The sequence below is a fragment of the Heptranchias perlo genome, chromosome 30 (assembly GCF_035084215.1).
Source record: "Heptranchias perlo isolate sHepPer1 chromosome 30, sHepPer1.hap1, whole genome shotgun sequence".
Taxonomy (NCBI): domain Eukaryota; kingdom Metazoa; phylum Chordata; class Chondrichthyes; order Hexanchiformes; family Hexanchidae; genus Heptranchias; species Heptranchias perlo.
In genome coordinates this window covers 190,769-208,958 of record NC_090354.1, presented here as the reverse complement: position 1 = coordinate 208,958, position 18,190 = coordinate 190,769, and the positions used below count along the sequence as shown (strand labels likewise).

Genomic DNA, 18,190 nt, shown 5'->3' with positions numbered 1-18,190 from the left:
GGGAGTGTTGGGGGGGATGGGGAGAGAATTGGGAGTGTTGGGGGGATGGGGAGAGAATTGGGAGTGTTGGGGAGGGGGAGAGAATTGGGAGTGTTGGAGGGGGAGGGGGAGAGAATTGGGAGTGTTGGAGGGGGAGAGAATTGGGAGTGTTGGAGGGGGAGGGGGAGAGAATTGGGAGTGTTGGAGGGGGAGGGGGAGAGAATTGGGAGTGTTGGAGGGGGAGGGGGAGAGAATTGGGAGTGTTGGAGGGGGAGGGGGAGAGAATTGGGAGTGTTGGAGGGGGAGGGGGAGAGAATTGGGAGTGTTAGGGGGGAGGGGGAGAGAATTGGGAGTGTTAGGGGGGAGAGGGGAGGGGGAGTGTTAGGGGGGAGGGGGAGAGTGGGGGGGAGAATTGGGTGTGTTGGGGGGGATGGGGAGAGAATTGGGGGGGATGGGGAGAGAATTGGGAGTGTTGGGTGGAGGGGAGAGAATTGGGAGTGTTAGGGGGGAGGGGAGAGAGGGGGGAGGGGAGAGAATTGGGAGTGTTAGGAGAGAAGGGGAGAGAGAGAGGGAGGGGAGAGAGAGGAGGGGGAGGGGAGAGAATTGGGAGTGTTAGGAGAGAGGGGGAGGGGAGAGAATTGGGAGTGTTAGGGGAGGGGGGGTGCGAATTGGGAGTGTTGGGGAGGTGAGGGTTGTGGGTGGGGGAAGAGATCCAGGGGATGTTAAACTGACTGGCCTCTAATTGCTGGGTTTATCGCACTTTCCTTTTTTTGAACAGGGGTGTAACGTTTGCAATTCTCCAGTCTTCTGGGGCTGCTCCTTCAAAACTGAGATGAGGGGAAACTTCTTCACTCCGAGGGTGGTGGGTCTGTGGAATTTGCTGCCCCAGGAAGCTGTGGAAGCTACATCATTAAATAAATTCAAAGCAGAAATAGACAGTTTCCTAGAAGTAAAGGGAATTAGGGGTTACGGGGAGCGGGCAGGAAATTGGACATGAATTTAGATTTGAGGTTAGGATCAGATCAGCCATGATCTTATTAAATGGCGGAGCAGTCTCGAAGGGCCGATTGGCCTAGTCCTGCTCCTATTTCTTATGTTCTTATGTCTGTAACCTCATGGCCGGGCATATTCCTCACTCTACCATTACCAGCAAGCCAGGGGATCAACCCTGGTTCAATGAGGAGTGTAAAAGAGCATTGCAGGAGCAGGACGAGGCATACCTAAAAATGAGAGAATTGGGAGTGTTAGGAGAGAGGGGGAGGGGGCGAGAATTGGGAGTGTTAGGGGAGGGGAGGAGAACCTGGCCAACCTGGTGAAACTACAACTCAGGACTACATGCATGCTAAACAGCGGAAGCAACATGCTATAGACAGAGCTAAGCGATTCCACAACCAACAGATCAGATCAAATCTCTGCAGTCCTGCCACATCCAGTCATAAATGGTGGTGGACAATTAAACAACTAACAGGAGGAGGAGGTTCTGTAAACATCCCCATCCTCAACGATGGCGGAGTCCAGCACGTGAGTGCAAAAGACAAGGCTGAAGCGTTTGCAACCATCTTCAGCCAGAAGTGCCGAGTGGATGATCCATCTCGGCCTCCTCCCGATATCCCCACCATCACAGAAGCCAGTCTTCAGTCAATTCGATTCACTCCACATGATATCAAGAAACAGCTGAGTGCACTGGATACAACAAAGGCTATGGGCCATGACAACATCCCGGCTGTAGTGCTGAAGATTTGTGCTCCAGAACTAACCGTGCCTCTAGCCAAGCTGTTCCAGTACAGCTGCAACACTGGTATCCACCCGACAATGTGGAAAATTGCCCAGGTATGTCCTGTCCACAAAAAGCAGAACAAATCCAATCCGGCCAATTACCACCCCATCAGTCTACTCTCAATCAACAGCAACATAACATGATAGAATTTCACATCCAGTTTGAGAGCGAGGATCTTGGGTCTGAAACTACTGTATTAAACTTAAATAAAGGCAATTATAAAGGAATGAGGGCGGAATTTGCTAAAGTGGACTGGGTAAACAGATTAGATAGTATGATGGTGGATGAGCAGTAGCAAACATTTAAAAAGCTATTTTATGACTCGCAACAAAAATATATCCCTGTGAGGAGGAAAGACTCCACAAAAAGGGTGAACCAACCATGACTAACTAAGGAAGTCAAGGAAACTTTAAAAACAAGCAAAGGATGACTAAAAGAATAATGAAGAGGGAGAAAATAAATTACGAGAGTATACTAGCAAGAAATATAAAAAGTGACAGTAAAAGCTTCGACAAATATATAAAAAGGAAGAGGGTAGCTCTCGCCAAGCTGTTCCAGTACAGTTACAACACTGGCATCAATCCGACAATGTGGAAAATTGCCCAGGTATGTCCTGTCCACAAAAAGCAGGACAAATCCAATCCGGCCAATTACCGCCCCATCAGTCTACTCTCAATCATCATCAAAGTGATGGAAGGTGTCATCGACAGTGCTATCAAGCGGCACTTACTCACCAATAACCTGCTTACCGATGCTCAGTTTGGGTTCCGCCAGGACCACTCGGCTCCAGACCTCATTACAGCCTTGGTCCAAACATGGACAAAAGAGCTGAATTCCAGAGGTGAGGTGAGAGTGACTGCCCTTGACATCAAGGCAGCGTTTGACCGAATGTGGCACCAAGGAGCCCTAGTAAAATTGAAGTCAATGGGAATCAGGGGGAAAACTCTCCAGTGGCTGGAGTCATACCTAGCACAAAGGAAGATGGTAGTGGTTGTTGGAGGCCAATCATCTCAGCCCCAGGACATTGCTGCAGGAGCTCCTCAGGGCAGTGACCTCGGCCCAACCATCTTCAGCTGCTTCATCAATGACCTTCCCTCCATCATAAGGTCAGAAATGGGGATGTTCGCTGACGATTGCACAGTGTTCAGTTCCATTCGCAATCCCTCAGATAATGAAGCAGTCCATATCTGCATGCAGAAAGACCTGGACAACATCCAGGCTTGGGCTGATAAGTGGCAAGTAACATTCGCGCCAGACAAGTGCCAGGCAATGACCATCTCCAACAAGAGAGAGTCTAACCACCTCCCCTTGACATTCAACGGCATTACCATCGCCGAATCCCCCACCATCAACATCCTGGGGGTCACCATTGACCAGAAACTTAACTGGACCAGCCATGTAAATACTGTGGCTACGAGAGCAGGTCAGAGGCTGGGTATTCTGCGGCGAGTGACTCACCTCCTGACTCCCCAAAGCCTTTCCACCATCGACAAGGCACAAGTCAGGAGTGTGATGGAATACTCTCCACTTGCCTGGATGAGTGCAGCTCCAACAACACTCAAGAAGCTTGCCACCATCCAAGACAAAGCAGCCCACTTGATTGGCACCCCACCCACCACCACCCTAAACATTCACTCTCTTCACCACTGGCGCACAGTGGCTGCAGTGTGTACCATCCACAGGATGCAATTCACCAAGGCTTCTTCGACAGCACCTGCCAAACCTGCGACCTCTACCACCTAGAAGGACAAGGGCAGCAAGCACATAGGAACACCACCACTTGCACGTTCCCCTCCAAGTCACACACCAGCCCGACTTGGAAATATATCGCCGTTCCTTCATCGTCACTGGGTCAAAATCCTGGAACTCCCTTCCTAACAGCACTGTGGGAGAACCTTCACCACTCGGACTGCAGCGGTTCAAGGCAGCGGCTCACCATCACCTTCTTGAGGGCATTTAGGAATGGGCAATAAATGCTGGCCCTGCCAGTGACGCCCACATCCCGTGAACGAATAAAAAAAAACGTCCCCCTTATCTAAGGAGGATCGGAAGATTCTGGCCAGGACCTCTGCAATTTCCATCCTTTTCATTCTCCACAGATGCTGGCTTACTTGCAGATTATTTCCAGCATCTGCAGTATTGTGCTCCTGATGACTTTTGGATCATTGTTTCCCAAATGCTCCCACACTGAAACATGCTCCATATTCCCCAGAACTAGATCCAGCACTGGTTCTTTCCTTGGTAGGCTGTTAACACACTAATCATAGAAGTTTACAACATGGAAACAGGCCCTTCGGCCCAACATGTCCATGTCGCCCAGTTTATACCACTAAGCTAGTCCCAATTGCCTGCACTTGGCCCATATCCCTCTATACCCATCTTACCCATGTAACTGTCCAAATGCTTTTTAAAAGACAAAATTGTACCCGCCTCTACTACTGCCTCTGGCAGCTCGTTCCAGACACTCACCACCCTTTGAGTGAAAAAATTGCCCCTCTGGACCCTTTTGTATCTCTCCCCTCTCACCTTAAATCTATGTCCCCTCGTTATAGACTCCCCTACCTTTGGGAAAAGATTTTGACTATCTACCTTATCTATGCCCCTCATTATTTTATAGACTTCTATAAGATCACCCCTCAACCTCCTACTCTCCAGGGAAAAAAGTCCCAGTCTATCTAACCTCTCCCTATAAGTCAAACCATCAAGTCCCGGCAGCATCCTAGTAAATCTTTTCTGCACTCTTTCTCGTTTAATAATATCCTTTCTATAATAGGGTGACCAGAACTGTACACAGTATTCCAAGTGTGATACACAGTATTCCAAGTGTGTATCAATAAAGATCTCTAACACATTTCAGGAATTCCTCCCCCTCTTTGCCCTTTACACTGTTACTGTCCCAGTCTATATTGGAATAATTGAAGTCCCTCATTATCACTACTCTATAATTCTTGCACCTTGCTTTAATTTGCCTGCAAATTTGCTCCTCTATCTCCTTTCCACTATTTGGTGGCCTGCAGTGTATACCCAGTAGCGTAATGGCTCCTCTATTGTTCTAACAAAATAGCTTCTGTCTTTGACTCCTCAGCTAAATCATCCCTTTCCAGTAGCATAATAGTTTCTTTGTATAATTATATGTAACAAGAGTGAAACTATCAATAAGATAACAAAGTAAGTGAGTTGTACCGGACTATGGAAAAAAAAGTAAGGAAAATTCAAGTTATTGATAAGGGATGTGGAGTTGCATTTTAACTTTTATATAATTCTGTAATGAAGAATTGTGTGGCTTGGTCCCCATCCCCATTCACCCTCTCTCCCCACCCCCATTCTCCCTCTCTCCCCGTCCCCATTCTCGATTCTCCCATCTCCCCATTCTTGCTCTCCCCACCCCCATTTTCTCTCCCCGTCCACCTTCTCCCTCTAACGTGCCCCTGCCCCCAATCTCCCCCTGGCCCAATCTACCTCTCCCCTTACCCCAATCTCATTCTCCCTCTCCCCCCACCCTGTCTCCATTCTCCCTTTCCCACACCCCATTCCCATTTTCCCTCTCCCTCCATCCTGCCCCATTCCCATTCTCCCTCTCTCCCCAGCTCCTACCCCTATTCTCCCTGCCCCACTATCATTCCCCCTCACTCCCCACCCTCTTTCTTGTTCGGTCCCCGCGCTTCCACTCTCTCCACCCCATTCTCTCCCCCCGGCCCCCATTACCCCCTCCACCCACCCCCCCACAATAGCTCCAGCAGAACCATCTATAATTTCATAGTCACATTTTCCAGAAAGTAGAGCAGAGTTGAATTATTGAATAAAAACTTTATTGTTGGAACTTGGAAAACACATTGAACACTTATTAGTTTAAAAATTCATGTTGAAAATGGTTGTGGAAATGTACTTCGACCCAAACTTCATCCCTGCGGGTTTAAGGGACTGGACAGACAGATTTTTGGAATTATAAAGTGCTTTCAGATCATGCGCAACTTATCAATTTGAAACGCAATTATTACACCCGTGATGCGATTACTGTTTCTACAAGTACTAGTGAATGTAGTATCAGTGCATTCAGTCTAATTAACATTCTTCCATGAACTGTGTTCTTCTAAACTGTTAACAAAATAGTGAGAGATCTCCTTGGACTCATAAGATGTCAACAGAGAGGCCTGCGCTTTTGAAGGAACTGCCATGCCTTCTGGATCTGAAAATGTGTAACAGAAAACAAATAGTAAGGTCAACGTTCTCCTGCATTTAGTTGAGAAATCACAAAACAAACACGTTAAACATGTTATTGGATAAAGAAACTTTGCCATAATCACTAAATGTAAGGATTGGCCTCATGCCCATCAATTAAGCTGGAGTCCCAACAGAAAGCTGGCTAGATGCCTGCTGATAGGCTCACACAGTGGTCTGGTAACTGGAGGTTTCGCTGGACTCCCAAACAGATGGTTGAGAGTTTGAATTCCAGTTTCCTCTGGAATTCAAATTCATGGTGCCAACATTGAGTAAGTTTCTCCCAGCTTAAAGCAGTGCACCATCGTACATGTAAGTAGAAATATGACACATTACAGGAAGGGTACAAATGCTCTGTTCTTTAATTGAGGACTACACACACTCTGGGCTACAATAGTTCTGCCAGGTAATCTGGCCCACAATATTTACTAGGTGCTGAATGTTATGACTGATACAAAGTGTACATCTGTTTCATATTAACTGGTGCAGTAACCTGTTTTTCTGTGACTTGAGGCTCCCATAGTGTACAAAGAACAACATTGGCATGTTGTACCCGCTGAACATTTGTCCACTGGCTTGCAAGTCGCTTTTTAGCATCATCTTCACTTAAGTTGTCTCTTCTCATAATCCTCTTGAGTGCCTAGCACATGGGAAAAGAGGATTCCATCTTTAGGGCCATCATAACAAACCAAGATATTCAGCAAGTACAGCAGAGTCCGTGTATTATTGTTTGTATTAGTGAAGTGTAGAGGTAATATGTTAAATATTTTCTCAATGAGCTGTCATAAATGGCACTGCCCGAGAAGCTGTAGTAGAGTCTTAGATACATTGTGCTATTTTCATGGTTTGTGCTGCTCCTTGCAAAATTAGAACTTGGAAAACTAATATTAATGTTGTACTGTAACTAAAGTTAGTTACCATGCTCCATAGCATTAATATAACAGCATAAACGTCATGGTCTATAATTCACTCTCCTTCCCCTGGTAGAAGCACAGGATTTGTGTATTGTGCAGTATTTTTCAATGGGACAGCACCCATCACAACTTGGATGGTCTTAAACCTTCCTTTCCTGAAAGCAATCAGGAGTTGAAGCTCCACTCTCTGCTGAGTGCAAAGGGCTTGCATTTATATGGTGTTCATGTCCTTAAGATGTCCCAAAGTGCTTTAAGAGCAGTGGATTACTTTTGTAATAGTCACTTATGTAGGATGTAAAAAAAAATCATTTCTCAAATACTTTAAAAACATTTCAACATAACCAAATCCTCAAAGCCAGAGTTACTCTTGTAAACTTGGACCACACATCCATGAAGAAAAGCTTTTACGTTGGACAGTCAACCCATGGAGTTCTTTCATTTGCCTCCTGCCTATAGAGGAGTGAGAAAGTAACTGAAAGTGCTACCAGTTTGAGTTACATCTTTCCCTTTCCATTTCATGGAAGTTGTTACAAAAGTCTAAAAGGTATGCTTCACAATTAAACAAAAACTGTTAACAGTAGGTTACCAGGCAACAGGCAAAGGAAGCCTCTCAGGGCACGAATAACAAGTGGATAATGGGAGAAAGAATAAGCAACATTTCACTGGATGATTTTTACCGTGTCTCATTATAGAACCATAGAAACGTTACAGCACGGAAGGAGGCCATTTGGCCCATCGAGTCCGTGCCGGTTCTATGCAAGAGTAATCCAGCAGGTCCCACTCCCCCGTCCTAGCCCCATAGCCCTGCAAGTTTTTTTCCTTTCAAGTACTTACCCAATTCGCTTTTGAAAGCCATGACTGAATCTGCCTCCACCACACCCTCAGGCATTGCATTCCAGATCCTAACCACTCACTGCGTAAAAAAGTTTTTCCTCATGTCACCGTTGGTTCTTTAGCCAAACTCCTTAAATCTATGTCCTCTGGTTCTTGACCCTTCCACCTTTGGGAACAGTTTCTCTCTATTCTGTCTAGACCCTTCATGATTTTAAATACCTCTATCAAATCTCCCCTCAACCTTCTCTGTTCCAAGGAGAACAATCCCAGCTTCTCCAGTCTCTCCACGTAACCAAAGTCCCTCATCCCTGGAATCATTCTAATAAATCTCTTCTGCACCCTCTCTAAGGCCTTCACATCTTTCCTAAAGTGAGGTGCCCAGAACTGGAAACAATACTCCAGTTGTGGTCGAAACAGTGTTTTATAAAGGTTCATCATGACTTCCTTGCTTTCGTACTCTATGCCTCTATTTATAAAGCCCAATATCCCGTCTGTTTTTTTGAACAGCTTTCCCAACCTGCCCTGCCACTGTCAACGATTTGTGCACATATACCCCCAGATCTCTCTGTTCCTGTACTCCTTTTAGAATTGTGCCCTCCAGTTTATATTGCCTCTCCTCGTTCTTCCTACCAAAATGTATCACTTCGCATTTTTCTGCGTTAAGACCATAAGAGGTAGGAGCAGGAGTAGGCCATTCGGCCCCTCGAGCCTGCTCCGCCATTTAATGAGATCAAGGCTGATCTGATTTTTACCTCAACTCCACTTTCCCTCCCTTTCCCCATATCCTTTGACTCCCTTGCTGATCAAAAATTTGTCAAACTCAGCCTTGAATATCCCTTTGCAGACACTGTGTCCTCATCACAACTTGCTTTTCCACCTATCTTTGTATCATCAGCAAATTTGGCCACTCGTTTACCTAGTACTTTTTCTCCAGTGATAGTGATTGTTTTTAGTTCCTCCCTCCCCTTTGCCCCTTGATTTTCTACTATTATTGGTATGTTATTAGTGTCTGCTACTGTGAAGACAGATACAAAATATCTGTTCAATTCCTCTTCCATTTCCCTGTTTTCCATTATTATTTCCCCAGTCTCAATTTCATCTGCCATGTGTCCGCCCAGTCCACCAGCCTGTCCATATCCTCTTGAAGTCTATCACTATCCCCCTCACTGTTCACCACACTTCCAAGTTTTGTGGCATCTGCAAATTTGGAAATTGTGCCCTGTACACCCAAGTCCAAGTCATTAACACACATCAAGAAAACCAGTGGTCCTAGTACCGACCCCTGGGGAACACCACTGTACACCTCCCTCCAATCTAAAAAACAACCGTTCACCACTACTCTCTGCTTCCTGTTACTTAGCATATTTTGTATCCATGCTGCTGCTGCCCCCTTTATTCCATGGGCTTCAATCTTGATGATGACAAGCCTATTACACGGCACTTTATCAAACGCCTTTTGGAAGTCCATATACACCACATCAACCGCACTGCCCTCATCAAAAAACTCTTATCAAGTTAAATCAAATTAGTGATCCTGTATGCACATATATCAAGCCAACATATCCCAGTAGTTTATTTTCAAAATGTTCTGGGTGCCTTCTCGTCTATGAACACAACTGACATTTTATTATCTATAGTAAAAAGCTGACAGTGACCTGGAGACACTGCATTGGGTCCCAGACATCACTTTAAGCAATAACTCAGTATCCATTAGAAACTGCAGTGTGCCTGTGACTGCTATAGTGAAGCACAGCTAATTTAGGACTATTGGAAATAACGATCAAAGTACAATATTTAAGGCAAGTTCATGTAAATGAATCACATGGTTATTCTCACATCTTACTAGTGGTATAAAGGGTACAAAACTGTAAGAATGGATATTAAATAAACTTCCTCAGTAATTGAAGATCCAATCTGGAGTGGTTCAGAGCTCAACTTTCAACCTAGATCCGGCACCAAAGAAAAAATAATGACAGATTTTACTTTGTTGAGAATGCCCTTTGATTATGAATCGCCTCGCTCTTGAATCACCGTGACCTTGAACATCGAGGCTGTGTGTACTAAATAAGGATTGATGAACCTATCCAGTGTAATACACCAGGAACGTCAGACCCTGTTAAATAACTGAAGTGTCAGTTATCAGGAGAAATGTTTTGTATTCACTGACAGCTGTATGTAAATACACATAACCCACCTCCTCTTCTGGAATAATAATGACCCAAACTTCATGAACCATATCAATCCAGCCAGCTTCCAGCAGGACTGCAGCATCCAGCACACACACAGACTTACCTGACAAGAAAAGCAAAGGGACATTTAATCACAAATTCAGACTTAGGCTGTGCACAAATTCAGCTTATTACAGTTCCCACTGGTGCAATACTGAGTGTCTGAAGAGACAGAAGTTTTAACACATCACCTGCAATCATTTTAGTCCCAATTTAGTGCACGAGGGTTAGATATATTTAACAACACTTCTGTTTTTTTTTCCTTGGGAAGGAAATTGATGCTCTCTAAAATAGATGAACAGGTGATGTGAGGGAATTCCACGGTAGACTTTGGATGAAGTAGGCTTGATGGGCTGAACTCTAATTCTGGAGTTTATGTTCTTAAAACGTGTTTCACTGAAAGATCACAAAAATTCTTTTATTTGAAACCACAGCAAAGAACTGATCCTACTTGTGCTGGCCTATAACATTCTTCCTGATTGCTGGCTCTGACTCACCACCTTCCATTTCCCTTTTCCCAACTCCTTGAATGTGCTGCTGAGACCTAAAGCTGCTAAACTCCCTCCTAGACAATCAATCCATCTCTTGCATACCAACTGACAATTTGACATAAATACATAAAGCTTAACCTAACATTTTAAAACAGCCGTAAATTTTTGAGTAATAAACGTGTCAGACTTTTCAGATGCTGTCATGAGTTCTAACGCCAATGCATGCACTCCCTACGGGATGCAACATGCAAAAGGCCAAGACATGCTGAGGGGGTTCAAATCGCACCAAACTGTTGGAAAAGCTCAAGCTGTTTATCAACATCAGCTGAATTCCTTGAAGTTACTGCCTTGAAACACACTTCTGCCTGTTTAGTCTTCATGTTATGCACTGTGTTCAGGATTTCATCAACTTATTGGCTTATCAGGCTGTAGTGTTGTTTGAAACAATGGCAGTCTCCTGCAATTGAATCTGGTGATTCCATCTGAGGTGATATTTTACCATGTTTTTCAGCTGAAGTGTGGCTATAATTTTGCAGCATCTTAACATAGAAATCACATCCCTCAATATATATATTACTAGTTGATCTCCTGTGGCATTACACAAGATGAAGCAGAGTAACAGGCCGGCTTGGGGGTGGGGGTAGAGGGGGGCGGAGGGTAGATATTTGGAGTAGTGCACAGACTGAATTCTGTAATTCACTGCCCATATTAAAGTCATAAATTCTGTCATTTTTACATTTCCATTAGAAATTCCTCTGGCCACATTTATAATGAAAACTGCCTACGTAAACCTGCACACTGTAATTACACTCCCACCAATGGCGACAGAAAGTGCATGCAGACATAGAATTTGTAATACATTTTACATATAGATGACATGTTACATGTGTGCACAAACATCACAAGGTAACACATGGAACCTAAGGGTAGATTTTCCTCTTCACCGAGCCTGAGAAATCAGCACTGCTCAGGTGCAGTGAAGGGAAAAAGGGGGAGGGAGGGAGGAAATCAATTATGTTAGGTCTCCACCCCACAGCAATACCCCAGAATTTCCAGAGGCTTTATCATTTAACCTAATGGGGCATGTGCCTGGAGTAGGTGCAGGCCCAGTGTTAGTGATATTTTGAAGAGAGGGGTTACATTCCGGCTTCCTCCGCATCGTTCCCTCTATACACCTGGCGGATACTAGGGGTGGCTGAAGAACCCTGATGATGTGGATTGTACCAGGATCACTGTAGAACAGAGGGTCTTTAGGGGTCACAAAGTAGTATGGTGACTTAGTTGGCAAGAACGGACTCCTCATTAAACCACCTCCCCTCTCTCGACTTTCGAGCAGCAGCCAGGACACCCCTCAGGTCTGAAGCTGCGTTTCCTGCCCGATTTTCAGGCACAAGGTTCCAGCCAAGGTGTGATCCTGGATCAGGTGCCTGGGCTATGCAAACAGCCCAGGGCAGGAAAATCACGTGCAAGCATCAAGAAGCACTGCCCAGAGAGGAAAATTTAATGTCCTAACGACCAGCAAAATTTAAAAAAGTGAGTTTACAGCTAGGAGAGAAAATCAGAGCCATTACTCCGTTGATCATCACTCTAGAGGAGGGTCATGACTTGGAACTCATTGAATACATGAATTATAACCAGAAGAAAGTAAAAGAGTCAACAAGTCTTTCAACTGAATTGGGGCTCTGATTACAGAAAGAACATTTCTGCTACAAAAGGGCACTTTGAAGAATAAAAAGTACAAGTTAAATTCAAACAACTTCACGGCAAGTAGATCTTTGTGGCAGTCATTTTTACATAAAATAGAAATGAGATGTTCAATTTCATTAGGATGGCAATGTTAGATCCTTGTTACTCACCCTCAGCACCAGCCTCTGATATCTTCTGCTTCACGAGAGTGGCCGTCTCTGGCCAGACAATGTCTGTTAGACATTTGAGCTTCTCCTTAAACAGAAAGTATATACTATCAAAGTGCATTATCTCCAGGAGATGTGGTACTAAATGCTTCTGTGCGAGTTAGGATACGGGCAGCAGAGTTTTGGATGAGCTGAAGTTTATGGAGGGGGGTAGGTGGGAGGCCGGCCAGGAGAGCATTGGAATAGTTAAATCTGGAGGTAACATCAGCATGGATGAGGGTTTCAGCAGCAGATGGGCTGAGGCAGGGGTGGAGATGGGCGATGTTATGAAGGTGGAAGTAGGCGGTCTTGGTGATGGAGAGGATATGGGGTCGGAAGCTCAGCTCAGGGTCAAATAGGACATAACGGCTGCGAACGGTTCAGCCTCAGACAGTGGCCAGGGAGGGGGGTGGCTGGGGAATGGAGCTTGTGGTGGGGACCAAAGACAATGGCTTCGGGCTTCCCAATATTTAATTGGAGGAAATTTCTGCTCAACCAATACTGGATGTCGGACAAGCAGCATGACAAATAAGAGGCAGTGAAAGGGTTGAGGGAAGTGGCGGTGACGTAGAGCTGGGTGTCGTCAGTGTGCATGTGGAACCTCACGTGTTTTCAGATGATGTCGCCGAGGGGCAGCATGTAGATGAGAAATAGGAGTTCTTCTATTCAGCATGTCACTATGTGGGAATGGGATGGATGCAGATCTAGCAGAAATAACTTATGCATCTGCCACCAGGTACTGTGCCTTGCTGAGTGAAGGTGGAAAAACTTCAGATAGTCAGTATGTAATTGACTATTATGCTGCACAATAACTTGCATTTTTTAGTTACTTAAGCACTTCACATAAGTATAAGGAAAAATACAGGCACCAAGTCAAAGGAGGTATTTGGAGGATTGATCAAAAGCTTTGTCAAAGAGGTGGGTGTAAAGGAGGAGACGCCAAGAGGTTTCAGCAGAGAATTCCAGAGCACGGGGCCTAAGCACCTAAAGGCTCGCAACCCCTCACACAATTAGACAGCATCTGTTTACTAAATATAAATCTACAAAATACAGTAGTTTCTGATCTGTAAGTCATAAGGAAGCTTTTCAGCAACATCACCAAGATGGTGGCACCAATGTCTATTTGCCATTGTGCAAGCAAAAAAAAAAATCACTGAAATTACTGCTTTGCTTACAAAGTAAGTAGGCTGATCTCTTGCTTCTGTTTCCTACCGCTGCAGTGAATTAGCTGGCAGGAGATAAAACAATGGACTGCGGCCAACATGCTCCCCACCGTGTGGGGCGGGGCCGTCACCGTCACCGTGTGACAGCTCCTCCAAAGCAAAATAATTCAGAACAAGAACTCAAAGCATGGAAAGACTGAATTTTTGACCCACCTCCCAACTTTAAGATACTGAACATTTGTGCTCCAAAGTGTTTATCACCACAGAACATGCCCAGTTCCATTTATAATCACAAATATTTATTGCTTCAGAACAGTGTAAACAATGGTGCAGAAAATTAATACTTCAAACTGTTTAATGTTGCAAAGTGTCTCATTCACATAAATGTCACCAATGAATACAATGCAGAAGGAAATTAGGACTAATGCAGGAAAATCTGACACACAATACATAGGCTAATTGAGCCAATGTATAAGAATTTAACACAACATTCACCATCTCCTCTCCCCCCACCCCCCCCCCCCCCCACATTCTGACAGGGGTTATGCTACTTTAGCACAACTATTTAGCAGTATTTCCCTCAGATTGATTTAAGAATGAGAAAGTGGTAAAGCAGCATCAATTGAAAATAAACACCATATGAGTTTAGGAAAATTCTATATCCTATACTTACTTCATCTCCAAAAACTCTCTTTCCCAAAGCATTCCGGTTGATTGTTCCATCTTTCAGTAAAATGTCTGCAACGAGAAACAATGACAATAATAATTATAAACTAACTGCAGAGTTGCTGTTTATTCAGCAAGATAAGGAGATTAAATAAGTGGAACCCCACAGAGTTGCTGTCTATTTAGCAGAATATGGCTTACTTGTTGCATAACTGCGCTGGAGTTGCGGTTTATTCTGACAGATTCTGACGGCATTCTCAAGGGGGAGGGTGAGCAGGCAGAGGTCGTGGTCCACATTGGGACCAACGACATAGGTAGGAAGGGAGATGAGGTCCTGCATCAAGAATTTAGGGAGCTAGGTAGCAGATTAAAGAGCAGGACCTCAAAGGTTGTAATCTCTGGATTACTCCCAGTGCCACGGGCTAGTGAGTATAGAAATAGGAGGATAGAACAGATGAATGCATGGCTAAAGAGTTGGTGCAGGAGGGAGGGTTTCAGTTTCCTGGATCACTGGGCCTGCTTCTGGGGAAGGTGGGACTTGTACAAGTCGGACGGGTTGCACCTGAACCAGAGCGGGACAAATATCCTTGCGGGGAGGTTTGCTAGCACTGTTGGGGGGGGTTTAAACTAACTTGGCAGGGGGATGGGATACAGAGTGGAGCTACAATAGGGGGTGATGTGCAGCCAAATATAGAGAAAAAAACAAGTCAGCTTGGAAGACAGGGCAAATATGTGAGGGCAAGGCTGGATGGCATCTATTTTAATGCAAGGAGTCTTGCGAATAAGGTGGATGAACTGAAGGTGTTGATAAACACATGGGAGTATGATATTGTTGCTGTCACAGAGACATGGTTGAGGGAGGGGCAAGACTGGCAGCTCAATATTCCGGGGTACAGAATCTTCAGGCGAGACAGAGGGGGAGGTATAAGAGGAGGGGGGGGGTCGCAATATTAATTAAAGAATCAATTACTGCCATAAGGAGGGATGATATATTAGCAGGTTCCTCTAATGAGGCCATATGGGTGGAGCTTAAAAACAAAAAGGGGGCAAGCACTTTGATGGGAGTGTACCATAGGCCCCCAAACAGTCAGGGGGAGATAGAGGAACAGATATGTAGGCAAATCAAAGAAAATTGTGCAAATAATAGGGTAATAATAGTGGGGGATTTCAACTTCCCCAATATTAACTGGGATACTCAGAGTGTAAAAGGCTTAGAGGGTACAAAATTCTTAACGTGCATCCAGGAGAGCTTTTTGAGCCAGCATGTAGAAAGTCCTACAAGAGAGGGGGCGGTACTGGACCTAATTCTAGGGAATGTGGCCGGCCAAGTGGAAGAAGTGCTAGTAGGTGAGCACTTTGGTGACAGTGACCATAATTCGGTGAGATTTAAGGTGGTCATGGAAAAGGACAGGGAGGGGCCGGAAATAAAGGTTCTAAATTGGGGGAAGGCCGATTTTAATAGGATAAGGCAGGATCTGGCCAAAATGGACTGGGATCAGCTGCTTGTAGGAAAATCCGCATCGGAGCAATGGGAGTCTTTCAGAAGGGAGATTGAGACCATACAATGGCAACATGTTCCCGTAAAGGTCAAGGGTGGTTCCAAGAACTCCAGGGAACCTTGGATGTCAGGGGATATACGAGAATGGATTAGGAAAAAAAGGAGGGCTTTTGGCAGATACAAAAGGCTAAAGACAGAGGAAGCCCTAGAGGAGTACAAAAAGTGCAGGAGGATACTTAAAAAAGAAATTAGGAGATCAAGGAGGGGCCATGAAATAACACTGGCGAGCAAAATAAAGGAAAATCCTAAGATGTTTTATAAGTATATTAAGGGTAAGAGGATGACTAGGGAAAAAATAGGGCCCATTAGGGACAAAAATGGCAATCTGTGTGTGGAGCCGGCAGATGTAGGAGGGGTTCTAAATGAATTTTTTGCATCTGTTTTCACTATGGAGAAGGACGATGTAAACATAGAAATACGGCAGGGGGACTGTGATATACTCGAACATATTAACATCGAGCGGGAGGAGGTATTGGCGGTTTTAGCAGGCCTAAAAATGGATAAATCCCCAGGCCCGGACGAAATGTATCCCAGGCTACTGTGTGAGGCTAAGGAGGAGATTGCGGGGGCTCTGACACATATATTCAGAACCTCTCTGGCCACAGGGGATGTGCCAGAGGACTGGAGAACCGCTAATGTAGTACCATTATTCAAGAAGGGGAGTAGGGAAAAACCGGGGAACTACAGGCCAGTGAGCCTAACATCAGTGGTAGGAAAATTATTGGAAAAAATTCTGAAGGACAAAATTAGTCTCCACTTGGAGAAGCAAGGATTAATCAGGGATAGTCAACATGGCTTTGTCAAGGGAAGATCATGTCTGACTAATTTGATTGAATTTTTTGAGGGGGTGACTAGGCGTGTGGATGAGGGTAACGCAGTGGATGTGGTATACATGGATTTCAGTAAGGCCTTCGATAAAGTCCCGCACAGGAGACTGGTCAAGAAGGTACGAGCCCATGGAATCCAGGGTGCCTTGGCACTTTGGATACAAAACTGGCTTAGTGGCAGAAGGCAGAGGGTGATGGTCGAAGGTTGTTTTTGTGACTGGAAGCCTGTGGCCAGTGGGGTACCACAGGGATCGGTGCTGGGTCCCTTGCTGTTTGTGGTCTACATTAACGACTTGGATATGAATGTAAAAGGTATGATCAGTAAGTTCGCTGATGATACAAAAATTGGTAGGGTGGTAAATAGCGAGGAGGATAGCCTCAGTCTGCAGGACGATATAGATGGGTTGGTCAGATGGGCGGAACAGTGGCAAATGGAATTTAACCCGGAAAAGTGCGAGGTGATGCACTTTGGAGGGACTAACAAGGCAAGGGAATACACAATGAATGGGAGGACCCTAGGCAAGACAGAGGGTCAGAGGGATCTTGGTGTGCAAGTTCACAGATCCCTGAAGGCGGCGGAACAGGTAGATAAGGTGGTAAAGAAGGCATATGGGATACTTGCCTTTATTAGCCGAGGCATAGAATATAAGAGCAAGGAGGTTATGATGGAGCTGTATAAAACACTGGTTAGGCCACAGCTGGAGTACCGTGTGCAGTTCTGGTCGCCACACTACAGGAAGGATGTGATCGCTTTGGAGAGGGTGCAGAGGAGATTCACCAAGATGTTACCAGGGCTGGAGCGCTTCAGCTATGAAGAGAGACTGGGAAGATTGGGTTTGTTTTCCTTGGAGCAGAGGAGGCTGAGGGGGGACATGATTGAGGTGTACAAAGTTATGAGGGGCACAGATAGGATGGATACTAAGGAGCTTTTTCCCTTCGTTGAGGGTTCTATAACAAGGGGACATAGATTCAAGGTAAAAGGCGGGAGGTTTAGAGGGGATTTGAGAAAGAACTTTTTCACCCAGAGGGTGGTTGGAGTCTGGAACTCACTGCCTGAAAGGGTTGTGGAGGCAGGAACCCTGACAACATTCAAGAAGCATTTGGATGAGCACTTGAAATGCCATAGCATACAAGGCTACGGACCAAATGCTGGAATATGGGATTAGATTAGACAGGGCTTGATGGCCGGCATGGACATGATGGGCCGAAGGGCCTCTATCCGTGCTGTATAACTCTATGACTCTATAATGTTACATGATGGCAATGTCGGATTACGGACAACTGGGACTGAATTTCAATCCTACAGTTCCCTACACAGAGTTCCTAATGGTGCCACTTCCTCAAATGAGTGAGTGTGGGAGCTGAACAAATCATTTTAAGCTCCTCTCACACATCCTGGCACCAAGTTTTCCCCCTCACTACATGCCAATTTTTTACCCTTCCTTTCAAGAAGGCATTGCATCAGCAGCAGGGGCATTCTCGTTCTTCCAAATATGTTATTCATATGTGAACCTTGACTGGGAGTGTCAGTGGGCAGCTCCACCATAGGAACATCAAAACGGGGTCTGATCCTGTCATCATGTAATCTGGGTTTCGCTGACCTCCAAATGCACACTTTGCAGGAGGTAGTAGCGATATTGGAT

The 18,190-nt window shown here is 45.2% G+C and overlaps 1 protein-coding gene across 2 annotated transcripts in view; it reads right to left on the bottom strand.

The window, feature by feature from the left end:
- Positions 1–5,543: 5,543 nt before the first annotated feature.
- Positions 5,544–18,190, bottom strand: part of coasy (CoA synthase) — a 121,451-nt gene continuing 108,804 nt past the window's right edge. Inside the window, exons 5-9 of one of the 2 annotated variants that reach the window (XM_067969285.1) lie at positions 14,170–14,234; positions 12,298–12,382; positions 9,917–10,014; positions 6,468–6,614; positions 5,544–5,942 (exon numbers count right to left, since the gene is read on the bottom strand). In XM_067969285.1, coding sequence (XP_067825386.1) covers positions 5,895–5,942; positions 6,468–6,614; positions 9,917–10,014; positions 12,298–12,382; positions 14,170–14,234 — 443 coding nt within the window. In that variant the 3' untranslated portion in view covers positions 5,544–5,894. Of the gene's footprint in view, positions 5,943–6,467; positions 6,615–9,916; positions 10,015–12,297; positions 12,383–14,169; positions 14,235–18,190 lie in introns of those variants that run through there. The other variant, XM_067969284.1, reaches the window with a different exon arrangement.